Source organism: Engystomops pustulosus, chromosome 3 (assembly GCF_040894005.1).
Source record: "Engystomops pustulosus chromosome 3, aEngPut4.maternal, whole genome shotgun sequence".
In the NCBI taxonomy this organism is placed as follows: Eukaryota; Metazoa; Chordata; class Amphibia; order Anura; family Leptodactylidae; genus Engystomops; species Engystomops pustulosus.
The window spans coordinates 144,987,085-145,008,164 of NC_092413.1; the positions used below are offsets into that span (position 1 = coordinate 144,987,085).

General features: G+C 43.4%; 1 protein-coding gene across 3 annotated transcripts in view; it reads right to left on the bottom strand.

Moving 5' to 3' along the window:
- LOC140122050 (cytochrome P450 2J2-like) overlaps window positions 1-21,080 on the bottom strand; it is a 63,870-nt gene that overhangs the window by 20,955 nt on the left and 21,835 nt on the right. For all 3 annotated transcript variants that reach the window (XM_072142424.1, XM_072142427.1, XM_072142425.1), the window contains one exon: window positions 14,389-14,538. In XM_072142424.1, coding sequence (XP_071998525.1) covers window positions 14,389-14,538 — 150 coding nt within the window. The remainder of the gene's footprint in view (window positions 1-14,388; window positions 14,539-21,080) is intronic.

Sequence of the window (21,080 nt, forward strand, 5' to 3'; positions counted from 1 at the left end):
AGGTCATTGCAGCAGATTTCAATGTAAAACACCCCACAAGACAATCTCCCATGCTAAAGTTAGCAAACTGCTTACCGAGTTCTGTACCTTAATACTACAAAAGTGGTGGGAGTGCAAGGGAGACTGGAGCGTGAGCATGTAAAAGTCACACCTAAATGATTATATGTGATATATATCATCATTTGTGATTCATGTATGATCTGTTGTTTGAAATGTGAAATGGACTGCGTTCCTGTTCTTCTTTTTGTACTCTGGCTACCAATGAAAATAAAAAAAACTGCTTGCCAAATTTCGTGAAACAGGTTCAGTGTTAGATTTGCCAAAATATGGAAAACCGCCACAAATGAAGAAACAGCCCATGCCATGGCACTCACCGCATGTCACCGGAGAGTGGCATCAGTCGAACAACAGCTGCTGCAGCATCTCCATGAGGATCCAGACTTAAGCGACTGTTGATGGAACTGCTACTGCTCCTACCTCCCCAGCTCCCCACAGCAGCCGTGGTGGTAGTACATGAGCAATGACTGCCAGGAATCCCCCGATCAGACCTGACAGAGGATGGACATTGGTGCACATAGGCAGCGGCCAACTGTGTGCTCAGTATTTCTCTATAGTATGCCAGTTGTTCCTTCCTCTCAGCAGCAGGAAAAAAGTCACCCATTTTGGACCGGTAGCAAGGGTCCAAGAGGGTGGAGAGCCAAAAGTCATCCCTATGCCGGATATTGACTATTCGGCTGTCACTAGTTAGGCAAAGCAGCATGCTGCGGGCCATCTGCGCAAGTGACTCTGAGGGACTCCCGGTCTCCATATCCACAGTATACTGCCACGGTGCTTCTGGGTCATCTGCCTTGTCTTCTACCTCCTCCGGATGCTCCTGCTCCTCCTCTCCTGTCACCTGAGTATAAAAACCACAAATTGAACCAGACTCTGCTTGTGCTCCAATGTCCTCCTCCTCCTCCTTCTCCAGTTCAGCCCCCAGCGGACTCATGTGGCCATGAGATGTAGTCTCCACTTCTCCATTGCCCTGACCAGATGGATTTTGCAGCATGAGTTTCAGGACATGAAGCAGTGGAATGACGTTATTCATCCCGCAGTCCTGGCGACTGACAAATAACGTGGCCTCTTCAAAAGGTGTCACGCATGAGCTGCCAGTGGCTGACATCAAAGTTACACAGGGGAGTGCTACGGTCCGCTTGCATCATCAAAAAATCATTAATGGCTTTTCTCTGTTCATACAGGGGGTCTAACATATGGAGGCTGGAATTCCAACGGGTGGAAACATCGCATATCAGACTATGTTGGGGTAGGCCGTTCTGGCACTGCAACTCGAGGAGGGTTTGCTTGGCTTTGTAAGAATGGCTGAAGTGCGTGCACAGTGTCCTGGCCATTTTTAGAATGTCTTGCAGATGGGTGTAAGACTTACGGAGCTTGTTGACAACCAGATTGAACACATGCGCCACGCGGGGCGCATTGACCATCCCTCCTCGGTGCAGCGCGGACACCATGTTACTCCAATTGTCTGTCACCATGGTTCCGATTTTTAGTTGTCGTGGAGAAAGCCACACATTGATTTCTTCTTGCATGACGCGGAGCAGTTCCTCCCCTGTGTGACTTCGTTCGCCCAGGCAAACCAGGTGTAGAACTGCGTGACACCGCTGTGTCCTGCACATGTGGTATGATGGAGCAGCATGTGTGGAGGCTGAGGTGGTGGTGGAGAAGGAGGAGGCGGACACTGGCGCAGGAGCAGCAGTTTGACAACGTGGAGGAGAAAGCGTCGTCTCTTGTGGAAGTTGTTGGTGTGGCTGGGCGGGAAGCACATTCACCCAGTGGGCCGTAAAGGACATATACTAGCCCTGACCATAATTACAGCTCCACACGTCCGCGCTGCCGTGCACCTTGGAAGAAACTGATAAGCTCAAGGACTGGCCCACCTTCTGTTGTACATATTGGTGAAGGGCTGGCACAGCCTTTTTGGAAAAAAAATTGCGGCTTGGAACTCTCCACCTCGGTTCGGCACAAGCCATTAGTTCTCTGAAGGGTGCAGAGTTCACGACTTGGAAAGGGAGAGACTGCAGCACCAACAACTTCGACAAGAGCACGGTCAGCTTCTGCACCTTAGGATGGTTGGCATAGAGTTGTCTTTTTGTAATCGCCTCGCTCAACGACTGCTGGCGCCATGCGTAGCGAGGAGCAGGAGCATCTGGACCAGGAGATGATGTCAAAGACAAACAGCTCCCTTCGGCAGAGGTGCTGGAGCCTTGACTTGCTAAAAAACAGAATGCGTGCCACTAGGTGCTGCTGCTGTTGCTGCACCTGCTGAATGGACCGCATCTGACACCCGTTTCTCCCAGGCCATTGGATGGTGATGCTACATGTGTTGGCGCAGGGCCGTGGTGCCAAGGTTAGCTCCCTGGCCATGCTTCACTTTCTGCCTGCAGATACGACATATACCCACGCTTGGCTCCTCTGGTGTCTTTACAAAAAACTGCCACGCCGCTGAGGTGGTAATTTTACCGCCAACACTCTGCACTGAGCGACTACTACCGCCGCTGCCTCGCTTAGCCTCTTTGCCACCGCTTATTTGGGCCTTCGAATTGGGATTTGTACCGGACATTTGGCTCCCGTCCTCGCACTGCTGCCACCCTGCTGACTCACAGCCACAGTAGCAACTTGCTGCCTGCTCAGCCAGCTGACACTCACTTCACCCGGTGATGAAGAATCCCCTCCTACACCCAGCTCCAAGTGCGATTGGCTACATCATCGTCAATTTGCGTTTCCCAGTCACTGCTACTCTCCTCACCGATGTCAGTTTGCACAGCCTGCCCACTGCAGGGAGCAGTGGAAGTCTGCCCCACCTCTTCACTGCAAAGCAGCTGCTGACTGTCCTCAAACACTTCATCCTCGCTGAATAGTGGCGCTGAGCCCAGACCACCTAGTAGCTCTCTGGCTGCGGAAAGGAACAGGACAGAGCCTGGTTGAGGACAGGTGAGGGCCGCTGACCTGCTCCTGGGCCATGCCAACTAATTGTTTATCAGAGGAACCTACGGACTCTTGGCTGGGGTTGTCAAATGTTATATTTAAGAAATTGGATGACCTAGTCAACCATTCAACAGCCTTTGGGTTGTTGATCAACACACTGCCACTAGATGACAACGGCAGTTCTAGCCTCAGAGTCACCCCTGCTGCGACATCCCCTTACTGTGCTGCCACCTCTGCCTGCTCCACCTGCCACCTTTCTGTCTGACATAGTGGTTTATAAACTACGTGGATGTGACACGTAAATCTGGCTGTAAACTAGAGCCCCCAAAAGGTATTGCAATGTGCGTTTTACAGATACCCCACAACTGACAGTGTAATTTCAGAGAAAATCACTGTATAAACTATGTGCATTTGACACGTAAATCTGTCTGTAAACTAGAGTCCCCAAAAGGTATTGCAATGTGCGTTATACAGATACCCCACAATTGACAGTGTAATTTCAGTGAAAATCACTGTATAAACTATGTGCATGGTCTATAAACTAGAGCCCCCAAAAGGTATTGCAATGTGCATTATACAGATACCCCACAATTGACAGTGTAATTTCAGCAAAAATCACTGTATAAACTATGTGGATTTCACACGTAAATCTGGCTGTAAACTAGAGCCCCCAAAAGGTATTGCAATGTGCGTTATACAGATACCCCACAACTGACAGAGTAATTTCTGTGAAAATCACTGTATAAACTATGTGGATTTCACACGTAAATCTGGCTGTAAACTAGAGCCCCCAAAAGGTATTGCAATGTGCGTTATACAGATACCCCACAACTGACAGTGTAATTTCAGTGAAAATCACTGTATAAACTATGTGAATTTCACGCGTAAATTTGGCTGTAAACTTGAGCCCCCAAAAGGTTTTGCAATGTGCGTTATACAGATACCCCACAACTGACAGTGTAATTTCAGCAAAAATCACTGTATAAACTATGTTGATTTGACACGTAAATCTGGCTGTAAACTAGAGCCCCCAAAAGGTATTGCAATGTGCCTTATACAGATACCCCACAACTGACAGTGTAATTTCAGCGAAGATCACTGTATAAACTATGTGGATTTCACACGTAAATCTGGCTGTAAACTAGAGCCCCCAAAAGGTATTGCAATGTGCGTTATACAGATACCCCACAACTGACAGTGTAATTTCAGCGAAAATCACTGTATAAACTATGTGGATTTCAGACGTAAATCTGGCTGTAAACTAGAGCCCCCAAAAGGTATTGCAATGTGCGTTATACGGATACCCCACAACTGACAGTGTAATTTCAGTGAAAATCACTGTATAAACTATGTGGATTTCACACGTAAATCTGGCTGTAAACTAGAGGCCCCAAAAGGTATTGCAATGTGCGTTATACAGATTCCCCACAACTGACAGTGTAATTTCAGCTAAAATCACTGTATAAACGACGTGGATTTCAGACGTAAATCTGGCTGTAAACTAGAGCCCCCAAAAGGTATTGCAATGTGCGTTACACAGATAACCCACAACTGACAGCTCACTACTGCAGATACATGAATGTCAAACAGATTTCTTCCTATTCGATTTTGTCACTAAATAGAACTGCTATTTGGGGTATACAGATCCCCCTTAAAGAACAACCAGGGATTAGACCACCAATCACTACTGCAGATGCATGAAAGTCAAACAGATTTCTTCCTATTCGATTTTGTCACTAAATAGAACTGCTATTTGGGGTATACAGATTCCCCTTAAAGAACAACCAGGGATTAGTCCACCCATCACTACTGAAGATGCATGAAAGTCAAACAGATTTCTTCCTATTTGATTTTGTCACTAAATAGAAATGCTATTTGGGGTATACAGATCCCCCTTAGAGAACAGCGAGGGATTGCAGCAAGAATCGCACAGCATAATAGCAGCAACTGGACGCTACAACATGAAGTGTGAAGTGCTGAGATAGAAAATGGCTGGATTTTATAGGTCTGTGTGACATCACATAAGTCTGCCGGTCGCTGATTGGCTTACAGGTATGCAGATGTCATCGGGGGTGTTCCTTTCTCCTTCCCAGAGTTCTCTGCCCCATGTAACACGTTGTTCTCGCGTCCATTTAGCAGAAACATGAGGGGGAAAAAACAACTTCGTTCCCGCGAATCAGCATAAACTTCGGCTTCGTGGCGAATCAAATTTTTCCTAAAATTCTAACCGAAGTTAGAATCATTAGAATCGATTCGTCCATCTCTAGTTAACACCTGTGACTGGAGAAATCTCTCATCAGACGTGTTATGGCTGTAATATACCAGCTCCACAGTGCCATTACCAGAGGCAGGACATAATAGTATGGCACAGGTCAGGAAACTACCTCGGCCCTTTGCAGTTCTGTTACATCCAGCATCGGCAAGGGTTAACTATTAATGACAATTCTTTTTGATTTGTTCCTGGATTGCAAACAATCAAGTTAGCTCAGATGGACAGAATCTTCCTTAACCTGGATGACAGGGAACTGGTCCAATCACCTACTGGGCAAGGACACAAATAACAAATATCTCATAAAAATGTTAGCTGCTATTTCCCCTATGGTTGCTATAAGTCTACTTGGGATCTTGCTAGTATTTATCTTGACTTCTGTTTCTTGGATTCCTTGACCGTTTGCCTATTGTCTAAACATCCATTTTACCCATTGATTCTGTACTTCATTTTTCTCTTGGTTTTGACCTATAGTTGTTGACTACTCTTCTATGTAGTATTGTCCAGTCTTTGTCTCTGGCATTTTGGCACTGGAAGGAAATGGAAACCAGGTGTCACCTACCACTCAAGTGTTTACTTACTTGCTATTTGATCATATCCAAAATTGGGGGAATTCTGAAATCAGGTATTAAGAAATACATGGTCGTCTTTGAGATTAGATTCCGTTATTTCTTGTTTGCTTCTATAGTAAGAAGACAAATTCCTTAAGAGGAAAGATATATGATGAGCAAAATCTTATTCCTAGCCCAGTGTTAGCGAGCTGTGAAATACGCAGATTAGAGTGCATAAGGCCTTATTCTGTGAAAAATAACAGTTGGGATTGCAGTGTTTTTTCATTCTTAAAAAGAACCTGACATCCATAAAAAGACACTAGGAGCTGCTTACTGAAGTAAACAGCTCCTAGTGCTACATCAGATATAGCAATGTTACACTGCTAGCTTTATCTGAACCCCCCGATAAAGATAGCAGACACTGCCGCACTGTACAATAGAAACGCAAGGGGGGGGATCAGGGGTGGTGACTGCCGCATGAAGCTCAGCAGTCACCGCTGGCCTATGCAGTGGTAGGGGCAGTCCAGGGTAGAAGCAGTGTATCGGACCGCCCCCTTATGAATACACCAGACGGCTTACAGCGTTGTCAAGCATTTGCATTGTACAGCACGGCAGTGTCTTCTACTTTTATCTGAGGTTTCTGATAAAGCTAGCAGTGTAACAATGCCACATCTGTTGCTACATCTGTTGTAGTACTAGGAGCTGCTTACTTTAGTAACCTCCTACTGCCTTTTTATGGATGACAGGTAGACATGGGAAAATTTGTTAAAATTCGGTTTGTCCCGATTCGCCAAATTTTTCGAAACAAAATTCAGTTCAACCCGAATCGAATCATGGCGAATCACGTTAAAAAACAGGTATTTCCTGGCTGCAGAGAGCCTGTAGGGTGATGTAGAACATTGTGCAATGCTTAAACAAGCATAGGGAGCGTGGTTTGGTCTTCAAACAATGCTGTGTTTTAGTATGACATGCACATGGCAGCCGCTGCTCTTAGAATCGCTTCACTCTTCACTTCCATGTGCACTTACAGAGGCCAACTTCACCAAATAAGCGAAGCGGGAACGCAGCCTGACAAGGTAACGCCTGTGCCAGCTCGAAAGGACTGAGCTGAGAGCCAAGATCCCACTATAACATCAAAGAGTGCACTCTTTTTACAATGACATCAGATGATTCCATAGATTACGACAGAACCTGTTCTGTTAAACGCAGATACATGTAGAAACCCCCCAAAATAGTTGAGAGGGTGTCGGCAGTAATTTTGCATTGACGTCACTGATCATTTTGCCCTTCTTTTCACCCGTCAGTGTCCTCTTTCAATCAGTCAATAATCCATCAATATTGCTAAAGCCAAAAACAAACAGGAGTTGATCCAGAATAGAGATGAGTAAATGGGATACTTGCATGTCCTCTGTGTTCTGTATCCACTCCTGCTTTTGTCTATTAATCCTGAAGCTTTTCATCCATCTGACAGATGAAATGAAGGGGAAAACCAAATGTCATAGAGTGGTGGAGGGTGAAAACAGCATTATGGAAATCACAGGGTGTTCCAGGGAGACAGCGGTCAGTTGGCAGCAGCATGAGTAGGCTGCAGAGTGGCACAATGACAAACTATGGAGGTGGCAGAAACATGGTAGGCCACAAAGTGGCACAATGATAAGAGTGTGGAGGTGGCGGCAGCAGAAGCAGCAGCATGAGCCCACAAGTGGCAGCAACATGGTGGCAGCAACATGGAAAGCCACAGAGTGGCACAATGATATAGTGTGAAGGTGGCATCAACAGGAGCCCACAGGTGGCAGCACCATGGAGGCAGCAACATGGAAAGCCACAGAGTGGTTCAATGGCAGAGTCTGGAGGTGGCGGCAGCAGCATCAGCAGCAGTAACAGGAGGCCACAAAGTGGCACAATGATAAGAGTGCGGAGGTGGCAGCAGCAGAAGCAGCAGCAGCAACAGGAGGCCACAAGGTAGTACAATGATAAGAGTGTGGAGGTGGCGGCAGAAGAAGCAGCAGCAGGAGCCCCCAGGTGGCAGCAACAGGGAAAGCCACAGAGTGGCACAATGATATAGTGGGGAGGTGGCATCAGTATCAGCAAGAGCCCACAGGGTGGCACAATGATATATTGTGGAGGTGGCATCAGCAGCAACAGGAGCCCACAAAACCCACAGCAGAGGAGGCCACATTGTGGCATAACGATGAAGTTTGAAATGAATTTGAATTCAAAATATTCAATGTAAATTTTAATTTGTAGATTCAAGACACCACATCCATAATACATTACAGTTTTAAGCGAAATCACTGTATAAACTACGTGGATTTGAGACGTAAATCTGTCTGTAAACTATAGCCCCAAAAAGTTATTGCAATGTGCGTTATACAGATACCCCACAACTGACACTGTAATTTCAGCGAAAATCACTATATAAACTACGTGGATTTCACACGTAAATCTGGCTGTAAACTATAGCCCCAAAAAGGTATGGGAATTTGCGTTAATAAGATACCCACAACTGACACTGTAATTTCAGCGAAAATCACTGTATAAATTACGTGGATTTGACACGTAAATCTGGCTGTAAACTATAGCCACAAAAAGGTATGGCAATTTGCGTTATACAGATACCCCACAACTGACACCCAGTGAGAGGTCCACAAATCACTACAGCAGCTGCATGAATGTGAAACAGATTTCTTCCTATTCGATTTTGTCACTAAATAGAACTGCTATTTGGGGTATACAGATCCCCCTTAAAGAACAACCAGGGATTGGTCCACAAATCGCAACTGCAGATGCATGAATGTGAAACAAATTTCTTCTCATTCGATTTTGTCACTAAATAGAACTGCTATTTGGGGTATACAGATCCCCCTTAAAGAACAACCAGGCATTGGTCCACAAATCACTACTGCAGATGCATGAAAGTCAAACAGATTTCTTCCTATTCGATTTTGTCACTAAATAGAACTACTATTTGGGGTATATAGATCCCCCTTAAAGAACATCCAGGGATTGCAGCAAGAATCGCTACTGCACAGTACAGTAGCAGCAGCTAGACGCTACAGACAGCACATGCAGTGTCAAATGCCGGGATTGCAAATGGCTGACAGTTTTATAGGGCTGTGAGCCTGTGTGACATCACATAAGCCTGCTGGTCGTTGATTGGCTTACAGGTCTGCAGATGTCATCGGGGGTATTCCCTTTTCCTTCCCAGAGTTCTCTGCCCCATGTAACACGTTGTGCTCACGCCCATTTAGCTGATAAAAGAGGGGAAAAAGAAAACTTTGTTCCCACTAATCAGCATAAACTTCGGCTTTGTGACTAATTGAATTTTTTGTGAAATTCGTATTGAATTCCACTTCGTTAGAATCGATTCGCCCATCTCTAGTGACAGGCCCTCTTTAAGCTAATTTTGCCAGGAGCTACAGGTACAAATCATCAATGTTTTCAGGTTTTGATGAGAACTATTAAAATTGCTTAGTAAAGTACCAATTTCAACTCCAGAGGGTGGAGCATGTGAGCGGATGTCCGGTCCGCCGCCCCCGCCCCCCGTGCCGTGGCACCTAGACGGCCTCGCTGGGATGCATCATCTCTAGCCTGCACTGGACCCCGGGACCGGCGCGTAGCTCGATTCTCGATCTGCGCGCTAATTAGTTAGAGACACATGAGCACCACAAGGAGTGGGCTGCAGAGCGAGGAGCACAGACTACCATCGTTTTCTCCTGTGGACGAAGGGCGTTCGTTTTCTTACCTGGCTGGAGCTGTCGGCTGGTTTGCATGTCCCTAAGGGGAGGTGTGGAACCTGGAAGAGGAGCCTGCCCTGGTGGAGCGAATGCCGATGTCTGCATAGAAGTTGAGGAAGTTTCCTGTTGCTATAGCTCGACTGGATGCAGTTAAGTGTCTGCTGAATTCCCTCCTGTTCCTGGGCTATACATCTTCCTAGGAAGCGCCACAGTTGGCCATATCTCTAGAGTATTCACACAGTTTTTTTTTTTTTGTTTTTTTTTTTCTTTTTCTCTTTTTCTTTTTCTCCTTTCTCTCCCCTCTTCCTGTTGCATTTCATTGGTGGTCAGCTCTCGGTTCGAGTGGTCAGTCCCCCTAATAAGTTTTGGTCGACTTGAGAGCACTGAATGAAAGTTTTGTCATGGAATATTAGGGGGCTGGGCCCCAGGAACAAACAAGTTGCGATTTTTGATTTGATCAATAAACACCGTCCTGATATTGTTGCATTACTGGAAACCCATTTGACCACTGAATCAGCGGTCAAAATTGGAAAAAAATGGATTGGATGGATGTATCATTCTTTTTTCTCCTCATATTCGAGAGGGGTAACATTAATTTTTCGGCGGGATTTGGAGTACCAGGAGATTCAAGTAAAGGTGGATCCCGAGGGGAAATACATCTTTGTGTATTGTATTATAGAGGGTAAATCATGGGTTATTGGTAATATATATGTCCCACCCCCATTTTCCACAGGCGTAATAGTAGAATTTTTCACCTTTTGCACAAAGATGGGAGGATTATACACGCTATTAATAGGGGACTTCAACACAATTTTGGACATAGAGGCGGACGTTGCCCAGTTGGGTCCGGCTAAGCGTTCCTATCACAAACCTCATATGCTTAAAAATTTATTGGAGTCATTCGGATGGTATGAGACATGGCGGGAATTAAATAAAGGAAAAAGGGGTTTTTCATATTTCTCTAAAACTCACAATGTTTTTTCACGGTTAGATATGGCACTCATTAATGCTAGTACTTTGACCCTCTGCACGTCATGCACTTATGGGACTAGAGGGGTCTCTGATCATACACCTTTAATATGTAATTTTAATTTAGGGAAAAAGATAAATACTAGGTGGTTTAAAATCACCCCATCATGGATAAACACATTAGGGAAAAGTGATTGGGTGGTAAATCAAATTAATGAATTTTTTTTGTTTAATAAGGGGATCTCCCCACTAGATTTAGTATGGGACACGGCCAAGTCTTTTATTAGAGGTATATTTAAGGCACAAATACTTAGGCATAAGAAGGAAACACAGAAAGATACACAGGTTTTGGAAAATAAAATACAATTACTTGAGGAAAAATATATGTCAGACCCCTCGGAACAAAATAGAATCAATTGGGAAGAAGCACAAAATTTACATTCTGACCTTATCCAGGCCCAAGTAAATAAGAAAATGGGGGACCATGCCAGAAAGGGTTATATAGAAGCCAACCTCCCTGGGAGAATGTTAGCAAATTTAATTAAAGAGGAGAAAAAGCGGGTGATAATTAAATCTATAGAGGGGTCAGGAAATGGGACTCTCCATCGGCCGGAAGACATCCAGAAGGCCTTTGTGGAATATTATGAGGAACTTTTTGAGTCCAAGAGTACAATGACGGGCGATCAGTTAAGGAAATATCTTTCGCAGATTCCATTACCGCACCTATCAGGGGAGGAGAGAGCACTGTTGGAGGCCCCTATAACCCATGAGGAAATATTGAAAGTCCTCTCACACACGGCGCGGGGCAGCTCCCCCGGTTTGGACGGGATCCCGTTTGAACTGTACGAGTTATATAAAGATGAACTAATATCCCATTTATTGGAAGTATGGAATCACGCGATAACCAAGAGGGAGCTTCCTCCATCCATGAGGGAAGCCCTCATAACTTTGATCCCAAAAATAGGGAAAGACAGTAATAAGCTGGACTCATATCGGCCAATCTCCCTGATCAACACAGATAATAAGCTGTTCGCTAAACTATTGGCTGAGAGACTGAAGAGATGTATTAGGAGTGTGGTCCACGTGGACCAGTGTGGCTTTATGCCGGGCTGCTCCACGATGGACAATCTTAGGAGACTGTTTCTTAATCTCCAGTTGATCCCAGCCAATACGGGGGAACGTACTATCCTAATGCTGGATGCATCTAGAGCGTTCGATACTATAGAATGGGACTATCTTTGGGCAACTCTGGAGATAATGGGGTTCGGTGATAAGTTTATAAACCTGATAAAAACTTTATATTCAGGCCCCTTAGCCAGGATTTTGGTGAACGGGGAAGTTTCTAGGGTACTTAAACTAGGTCGAGGTTCTAGACAGGGTTGCCCTCTTTCCCCGTTATTGTTTGCCATAGCCTTGGAACCCCTTGCATGTCAAATTCGGCAATCCCCAAATATTAAAGGATTTAATCAAAGGGGTACCGAGGAAAAGATTTCGCTATATGCGGATGACATCCTGTTATTTCTGGGGGCCCATGAGGCCATCCCGAGGGTTTTTTCAACATTTGATGTGTTTGGGAGGGCCTCCGGGTTGACCATTAACTGGCAGAAGTCGGCATGTCTGCCAGTGGACCCTCTGGTAAAATCTATACCCCGGGGACTTAAGACGATTGAGGTAAACGGATGGGTGGAATATCTTGGGATTAAATGCTCAATAGATATAACCAGATATACGGAGCTTAATATAATGCCAGTGATAGGGTATATTAGAAGTAAGATCAAAACGTGGAAAAAACTACCCATTAATTTGATAGGTAGAATTGCCCTTATTAAAATGCAACTTCTCCCTAAACTCCTTTACGTGTTGGCTGCGGCTCCTATTTGGATCCCAGTAAAAATCTATCGGATTATAGAAAGCCTCTTTAGGGAGCTAGTTTGGAGAGGTAGGCAACCACGCCTGAAACTGGAGGTTATGATGCTCCCATATGAAGAGGGGGGCTTCAACCTCCCGGATATAAAAGTTTATTTTTTAACATCACAAATTAAACATATCTTGACCTGGGATTGCTCTCCCCTGACAGGTCTTCCGGGTAGTGTGATCGGTTCAGGGGATCATACGCTTAAACTTAACATTTTTGAAGCTCTAGAGACTGGTAACTGGGAAAGACAGCCTATGAGGAAAACGCATCCCACACTATCCCTGATGGTTCAAGTGTGGCGTGAGATTAAATCCCTATGGGATATTGAAGATATTTTCCCCTTCTCCCCCATATGGAAAAATGCAAACCTGGGTTCACCCGATATTATAGAACGTCCATGGATAGAGAAGGGAGTAATTCATGTCCACCAGCTTGTCAGAAACGGTAAAATAAGGCCATTTTCAGCTATAAGAGAGGAGTATGAGATTCCCCCCTCATGTTTTTTTGCATACGTACAATTGGCCCATTGGTGGTCCTCTCTTAATAAGACGGTCCTGGAATGGGAGGGGCTACCCCCAATTATAAGATTATTGTGGACATTTAATAAAAGAAAGATTAAGACTCAAAAAATATATTCTAGTATAGTCATACAAAGGCACCGTAGGTTACTTAATAGACCCAGGGAAAAATGGATGGAGGAAATTGGAATTGTTGAAGATCAGGCCTGGGGAGATACCCTGAGAGATATAAAAAAGATACTAAAAATCCCTGCACATAGGCTGATGCAATTGTCAATCCTGCATAGGATATACTATACCCCAAAAAAAATTTCATTATTTTCAGGAGAAATGGTCCGGTGTAAACGATGCGGGGGGGAGAATGCTGACGATGTTCACATGCTATGGTCATGTCCATTAATGCAAAACTATTGGGAAGGAATTATTAAAGAAATTGTAAATTGCTTTGACACCCAAATCCCATTTCACTTCACCACCTGTATTCTAGGCATATGGCATAGGGAAGATGATAGAGCACTAGGGAATTACGTAGTTAGAAAACTGCTGTTTCTCGCTAGATTTTGTATTGTCAAAAAGTGGATATCCTCAGACCCCCCCTCACTCGCTTTGTGGAAACGAATCACGAACAAGACAATCCTAGCTGAGGGTTATGAAAATGGTAGAACAAACACCAGCTCTAAATTGATCTATTTGAGAAACTGGCAGAAATGGATAGATTCCTATTTTGCAATAGAGGAAAAGAAGATTTTAGGGGTATTATAACTTCCCGTGAGATAGGGAAGGCAATATGGAAGTGGGGAGAGGGGCCATGAAATTGCCATACTTTGTTCACTCATTAATTTTATAATTCTTTTTTTTTTTTTTTTTTTTTATTCTCTTGTTAATGATTTATGGTGATTATCTAGGGATATGACTGGGGGGGGGGGGGGGGGGGGTAGGTAAGGGGTAGGGAGGGAAGGGAAATGGGGAGGGAAGGTAGGGGAAGGTCAAGGGGATATGGGAAAATTGTATCATGTTTTATAACGGTGACTACCCAAGTTAAAATTGTAAAGTTTGTTGTATATAAATGTAGTACCTTATACGTGCTTAAAATGTTTGCTATGTCCTGGTTTAAACATTGTTAATATTGATTATGCTATGTTTATGCGGATGGGTAGATGTATAATATATGTGAAAGATTGATTTGATCTATGTATAATGCAAGCTAGAGGCCCACCTCTAAACCTGAAAGTAAATAACTAGCCAGTTGGACTGGCAATTATTTAGCAAGCATCCATAACTAGTAAGGGTAGAAACCTAATACATGTTATAAATTTCTTATATGTAATGTAGCACTTTATTTGTTATATGATTGTATTGCTGGAAAAATCAATAAAAAAATTTTTATAAAAAAATAAAAAAGAATAAAAAAAAAAAAGTACCAATTTCACAGATATATCAGATAAATTACCTTTTTGAGAAACCAGTATTTCTACAAGCTGGCATGCTTCTGTCTTGATTCTCAATCCCAGAACCTTTTTGTCTAAGTCCATGTTCCGCAGAATCTTTACGACAAGACGTCTCTGCACTGTCCAATTGTGTCCATTAGCAGCAATGATTCCTATAATTAAATAACAAAATAGGGAACATTTTTAGATTTTGCTACTAGCATAATACAACAGTATACTGGGGACAAACTTTTGATACTAATAGTAAATCCAGGTTAAACCTGTTTTCCTATTTCCCAATGATCTGTCATGTTTGAGAAAATTTCATTTAATTTTAAATTTCATGCAAATGAGCTTCTGAATGTATTGGGGCACAAATGGCTGCACTGGTTTTTTGGCATGGTTTGCACAAAAGTACATAAATACAATTGTGCGGCAGTTTTGTGTAGGCCAAAAAAAACGAGTACTATCAGTTTAAACGCGATTGGCGAGTGCACAGTACGCTAGGTTATTTAAGACTATGCACTGGTCTTCATGTAGTGCAGTTTGTCTCACTAATGATAAATCTGGGCCATTGTATTTGTGGGTGTACCTGCTGATACACTCAGTTTCATCATTCTACCCGTTAACTCTTCTCGGACTGCCCGCTGACTTTAGACGTCGCTGCAGTTTACTACTGCTTCTGCACTTGCCGCGGTATCAGGACCCAGTCTCCGAGTGTCAGAGACAACCAAAGACCCTAGGGAGGAGGGATATGCGGTTCTTTACCGCTACTTTCTTCTCCGCACCTTACAGCATCTAATTAGACCCAATACAGCTCTGATCAGCACCACCAATAACAGAGATGCCTCATTTGCAGAGGAAAACTTGCAAAGTAAAATTAGAAAAAAAAATGAGGGAAAATGTTACCCAGGGGTCTTATATGACCTCATGGGGGACATATAAAGTAAAAACACACACACAGAAAAAATATTAATAAATATTCATAAAAGTACAATGACATTTCTCCATATAATAAAAAAAAAATCCCTCGCTACACTACAAAAAGCATTGCCATAGTCGCCCCATTTGCCCGAGACTATAAATATTATATATTAACCCCTTCCCGACCTTTGACGTAATAGTACTGTATGGCGGGAGGTGCGTTCCCGCATTTTACAGCATTATTATTAAGCTTCTGGCACCATAAACTGTGGGATTCGGCTGTTGTATTATTATTCCTCCTAACATGGGTGTTAACCCCTTACTGCCGAATTCACACTTGACCGCGGAGTGCAAGGGGCATTTCAAGTGATTCAGCCCCCCCCCCCCCCTGGCGTTTACCGGGGAGGGGGGGGGGGTCTGCTGCTCTGGACCTCTTCCTTCTAGTAGGAACCCGATGTAACACACTGAGCATGCGCAGCATACACAAAAACATAAAAAAGCCCCAGATATTTGGTATCACCGCATCCATATCAATCTGAAAATAAATCAGTAACATTATTGGACCAGCTTGGTGAGCGGCGTAAAAACAAAACCCGAAAAAAGGTGCCAAAAATGTAAATTTTTCATAAAATCCCATCACAACAATGTTAAAAAAAGTTATAAAAATAGGTTATGTGCGCCAAAATAGTACAACTGAAAAGGACAGCTGAACACGTAAAAAAATAAGCCCTAAACCAGCTCGGTCAACTAAAGAAATATTAAAGTGTCTCTATTAAAATGTCTCCGTAAAGATGGCAATATGAAAACAAATTAGATTTTCTCTATATTCGTTTTTTTGCAGTAAAATTGAAAAAATATACTAAAAAAACTATATAAATGAGGTATCACCATAATCATATTGATCTATAGAATAAATATATAGTACTTTTAGTGTACGACCCCCAAAAAATACAAAAAGAAAGGTTTTCTTTTCCTCCATACATTTCAAATTTAATAAAATATTATCAATAAGCTACAGACCTACTAGAATGAAGTATTTGTAAAGTGCATCTCATGTCACAGAAAAAATGCCCTTATATGTCCAAATTGCCAAAAAAATAAAGATTATATAGCCAATAAAAATGGCATAGCACTGAATGGCACAGCTTCCCTTTGATGCCATGGCGTGTGCCCATACAGCAGGTTAGCACCACATATGGGGGATTATTATACGTATGGTTATTTACGTTTATTTACGCTTTGGTATTTTATTCACTGAGAATTTGTATATTTTATGAAAAACACATTCTTTTAGCCAAAAAAATTTCAATTTCAAAATTGCATTTGATTTTGTTTTAACCCGGTAAAACAATTAAAGGGTTAACAAACTTCATAAAGTTACCCATGTTGGGGTAATTTATGGGGTTTTACTTTTATTTAGGCCTCTTAAAGTAACTTGGAACCTGAGCAGGTAACTCAATAGTATGATTTTGTTTTTTTTCTGAAAATTTTAAAAATCACACTTAGTTCATAGCCCCATAACAACCTACAAAAATGAGAGTATGCATAAGAAATCATGTCCACATAAAGTAGACATTCTGTGAATGTAGGTTATGCTGTTATGACTATGTGTGGAAAAAGTAGAACATTTTGAATTTCGAAAATCGAGAATATTTCCAAATTTTCACCAAATATCTGATTTTCTCATAAATAAATGCAAAACATACCACCAAAATGTTTCCACTATCATTAAGTACTAAGTGTCACAAGAAAAAAATTTCAAAATCACATGGATATGTTAAAGGGCTCCAAACTTAAAAGCACTTATAGTGCATTGAGAAAATGGGCCGTGTCAGGAAGATGTGGCTTCGGCCACAAAATAGGGAATTCATTAATATTGTTAATTTTGAGTTAATTTGAACATTTTTTATGAAATATGAACTATAGTAGAACTATAATATACCTAGAACTAGAACTATAAATTACAAAAAAAAAATACTTTTTTCCATTTTTAACCCCAAATAAGAATATAAATTTTTTTAAAAATCAAACTTTTATTATGTTTATTAGCTCTATGTGTCCCGGAAAAACACTGCAAAAAATGTTAAGGTAGCACCCAAAAAAAAAAAAAAAACTGTTATGGCCCTTAAACCGCTGCTTACCAGACCTCAGGGGTTAAGAAGGCTAATTACCCGAAATTCAGGGCTGCACTACAGGATATAGACTGGGATCAGTCACATGATGATACTAATGTTAAATTTCAGACATTCAAATCTATGCTGGGTCATTATACTTCTACATTTATCCTTGTAGGTAACAAGTATAGACAGGCTAGATTACACCCCGCGTGGCTTACAGCTACAGTTAGAAGGGCAATAAGGGATAAAAAGAGGGCATTCAAAAAATATAAATCTGATGGGTCACCTGAGGCTTTCAATACTTACAATACACTTACCAAAATCTGTAAGAAGGAAATAAAATCAGCCAAAATACAAAATGAAAGACAGGTGGCCAAAGATAGCTAAAGGAATTTAAAGGAAACCTACCACTTCTGATGGTAGGTATGAGATGTAAACACCGGGCACCAGCTCAGGGTGAGCTGGTGCCGGAGCTTACCTTAGCGAGTGTTTTAACCCGCTATATCGTGGTTTAAACACATTTTGATTTACATCCCCGAGGCAGCTTCGGTGCTGCGCGCGGCCGTGCGCACGCACGCCTCCATACGAAGTGCCGGAGGCGTCGCGCACGGCCGCGCGCAGCCCCGAAGCTACCTCGGGGCTTTAAATCAAAATGTGTTTAAACCGCGAGGTAAGGTAAGCTCGCTAAGGTAAGCTCCGGCACCAGCTCACCCTGAGCTGGTGCCCGGTGTTTACAACTCATACCTACCATCAGAAGTGGTAGGTTTCCTTTAAAGGGCACCTACCACCACAAATCTACCTATAAAGGTAGATTGGGTGGTAGGTGGATTAATGGGACGTGAGGATAGCCCTTTTAAGGGCTAATCCTCACGTCCCTGCACTTTTTTAATAACTTTAATTTGGTATTTATTCAAATTTACTTATGCGGCTACCGGGGCGTGGAGTAGCCGCATATGAGATTACACGAGGCGGCTACTCCACGCCCCGGTAGCCATTTTAGCCCTCCTACTCACCCATCTTCGGCGCGCAGCTCCGCGTAGCTGCGCGCCCTCGTCCGGCGATCCTGCCGTCTGCGCATGCGCAGAAGAGCAGGCCCGCGCCTGCGCGGTCACAACTCCGAAACAGGCGCGGGCCTGCTCTTCTGCGCATGCGCAGACGGCAGGATCGCCGGACGAGGGCGCGCAGCTACACGGAGCTGCGCGCCGAAGATGGGTGAGTAGGAGGGCTAAAATGGCTACCGGGGCGTGGAGTAGCCGCCTCGTGTAATCTCATATGCGGCTACTCCACGCCCCGGTAGCCGCATAAGTAAATTTGAATAAATACCAAATTAAAGTTATTAAAAAAGTGCAGGGACGTGAGGATTAGCCCTTAAAAGGGCTCTCCTCACGTCCCATTGATCCACCTACCACCCAATCTACCTTTATAGGTAGATTTGTGGTGGTAGGTTCCCTTTAAGTACATCAATGCAAAAAAAAAGGTCAGAGCAGGTTGGACCCCTATTTTCTGAAAATGGGGCATTGGTGATTGGAGACCAAGAGAAGGCAGAGATGGGTTTTTTTAGCCCCATTTATACAATAGAGGAAAGAACATCTGGAGTGGCTGTGCCAGTGTGGGTCATACATCCTGTAATATACAAAACTGGCTGAATCACATGATTCAATCTAAGCTCAATAAAATAAATGTGTACAAGGCTCTTGGACCAGATGGGTTACACCCCAGAGTTCTTAAAGTTAACAAATATCTTGGCTGCTGAGAAGTGAGCAAAACAACTCAGGGCTTGAGGGTGATGTCACACATGGCGTTTTTAGGCCGTTTTTGGGCCGGTTTTAGTTTTCAGATCGTTAAAAACGTATGCATTAAAAAGCGCATCTGTTTTTTATTCAAACGCATGTGTTTTTGTCCGTTTTTAACATGATGTTTAACTAAAAACGTCCCAAAAACATCCTAAAAACGCCATGTGTGACATCACCCTTAACCTTTACTTGCCTCTTAGCTCAGTCCTGTAAGTACATGTCAGTAATTATGTGGGCTTTTAGCTTAACCCTCAGTTTTGCAGTCAGCTTCAGTTTTTGTAGACCAGTGGAGGAGAGTGAAAGTGGAGTTGTGGCACCTCTCAATGATATGTTCTCACCCACTATGATATGCAGCTGCTTTCGGCTTCAAAAACTGCATTTTAAAGTCTGAGGGAGCGTCCACACGTTGAAGTTAAAATATCATTATCATTTTTTAGGTGATTTTAGGTTCAGTTTCTCATTTTAACAGGTGAACATGAACTGAACAGATGAATCCCATTTATTGAACAGGTTAAAGGAAACCTACCATTTCAAATGGTAGGTTTAAGCTGTAAACACCGAGCACCAGCTCAGGGTGAGCTGCTGCCGGTGCTTAGTTTCGTTAGTGTTAAAACCGCGGTATCGCGGTTTTAACACTTTTTAAACTTTATAGCATAAACTGCTTCGGCGCTGCGTGCGCACGATCGTGCGCGCGCCTACATAGGAAATTCCGCAGGTGTTGCGCGTGCACGGTCGCGCGCAGCGCCGAAGCGGCTTCTGCCTATAAAAATTAAAAAGTGTTAAAACCGCGATACCGCGGTTTTAACACTAACGAAACTAAGCACCGGCACCAGCTCACCCTGAGCTGGTGCTCGGTGTTTACAGCTTAAACCTACCATTTGAAATGGTAGGTTTCCTTTAACCATTCAAAATAAAATTCACCTGTTTAATTAACTCCTTCGGAACCTATTTTTGCCTCTGGGACGTGGCCCCATTTTTTAAATTTTTCCTGTGTCCTTATAAGTGGTTATAGCTTTAGAACGCTATAAGATATCCAGAGGATTTTGAGACTGTTTTCTCATGACAAATTATACTTCAAATTGGTTAAAAAATGTGGATGATATCTTTTGTTTTTTTTATGAAATAAACGGAAATTTGGCAAAAAGTTGGAAAAATTCTTTATTTTCAAAGTTCTAAATTCTCTAGTTTTGAAGCAGATAGTCATAGCACCCAAATTAATTCATAACTACCGTATTTTCTGCCCTATAGGGCGCACCGGACTATAAGGCGCATTAGTCCGATGTGCCTTATATATGTAATAATTACATATATAAGGCGCATCGGACTATAAGGCGCGGGGTCCGGCGGCCGGGGGCGTGGCGGAGGTCCGGGGGCGTGGCGGAGACCCGACGTGACGCGGCGACGGGACGCGGCGACGAGACGCGACGCCGAGACGCGACGGGGAACGCGGGGAAGGTGAGCGGGGAAGGTGAGGGGGAGGTGGAGGAGGGCAGCGGACCATACTTACATAGGTCCCCGCTACCGGAGACAGCAGATCTCCCGCTGGAGATCTCCGGTAGCGGGGACCTATGTAAGTATGGTCCGCTGCCCTGTGCCCAGCGCCATACATAGGGCGCACCGGACTATAAGGCGCACTTTGGATTTCCACGGAAATCCAATGCTTTTAAGTGCGCCTTATAGTCCGGAAAATACGGTAACATCTACCAAATGTCTGCTTTATGTTGGCATGTTTTTTTAACATTCCACGTATTTCACTGGAATGTTATGAGGCTTAGAATTTGGGTTCCATTTTTCACATTTTTTGAATATCACCAAAATCCGCATTTTGATGGACCTGCTCAACTTTTAATTAAAGGGGTATTCCGGGAATATGAACGTCTG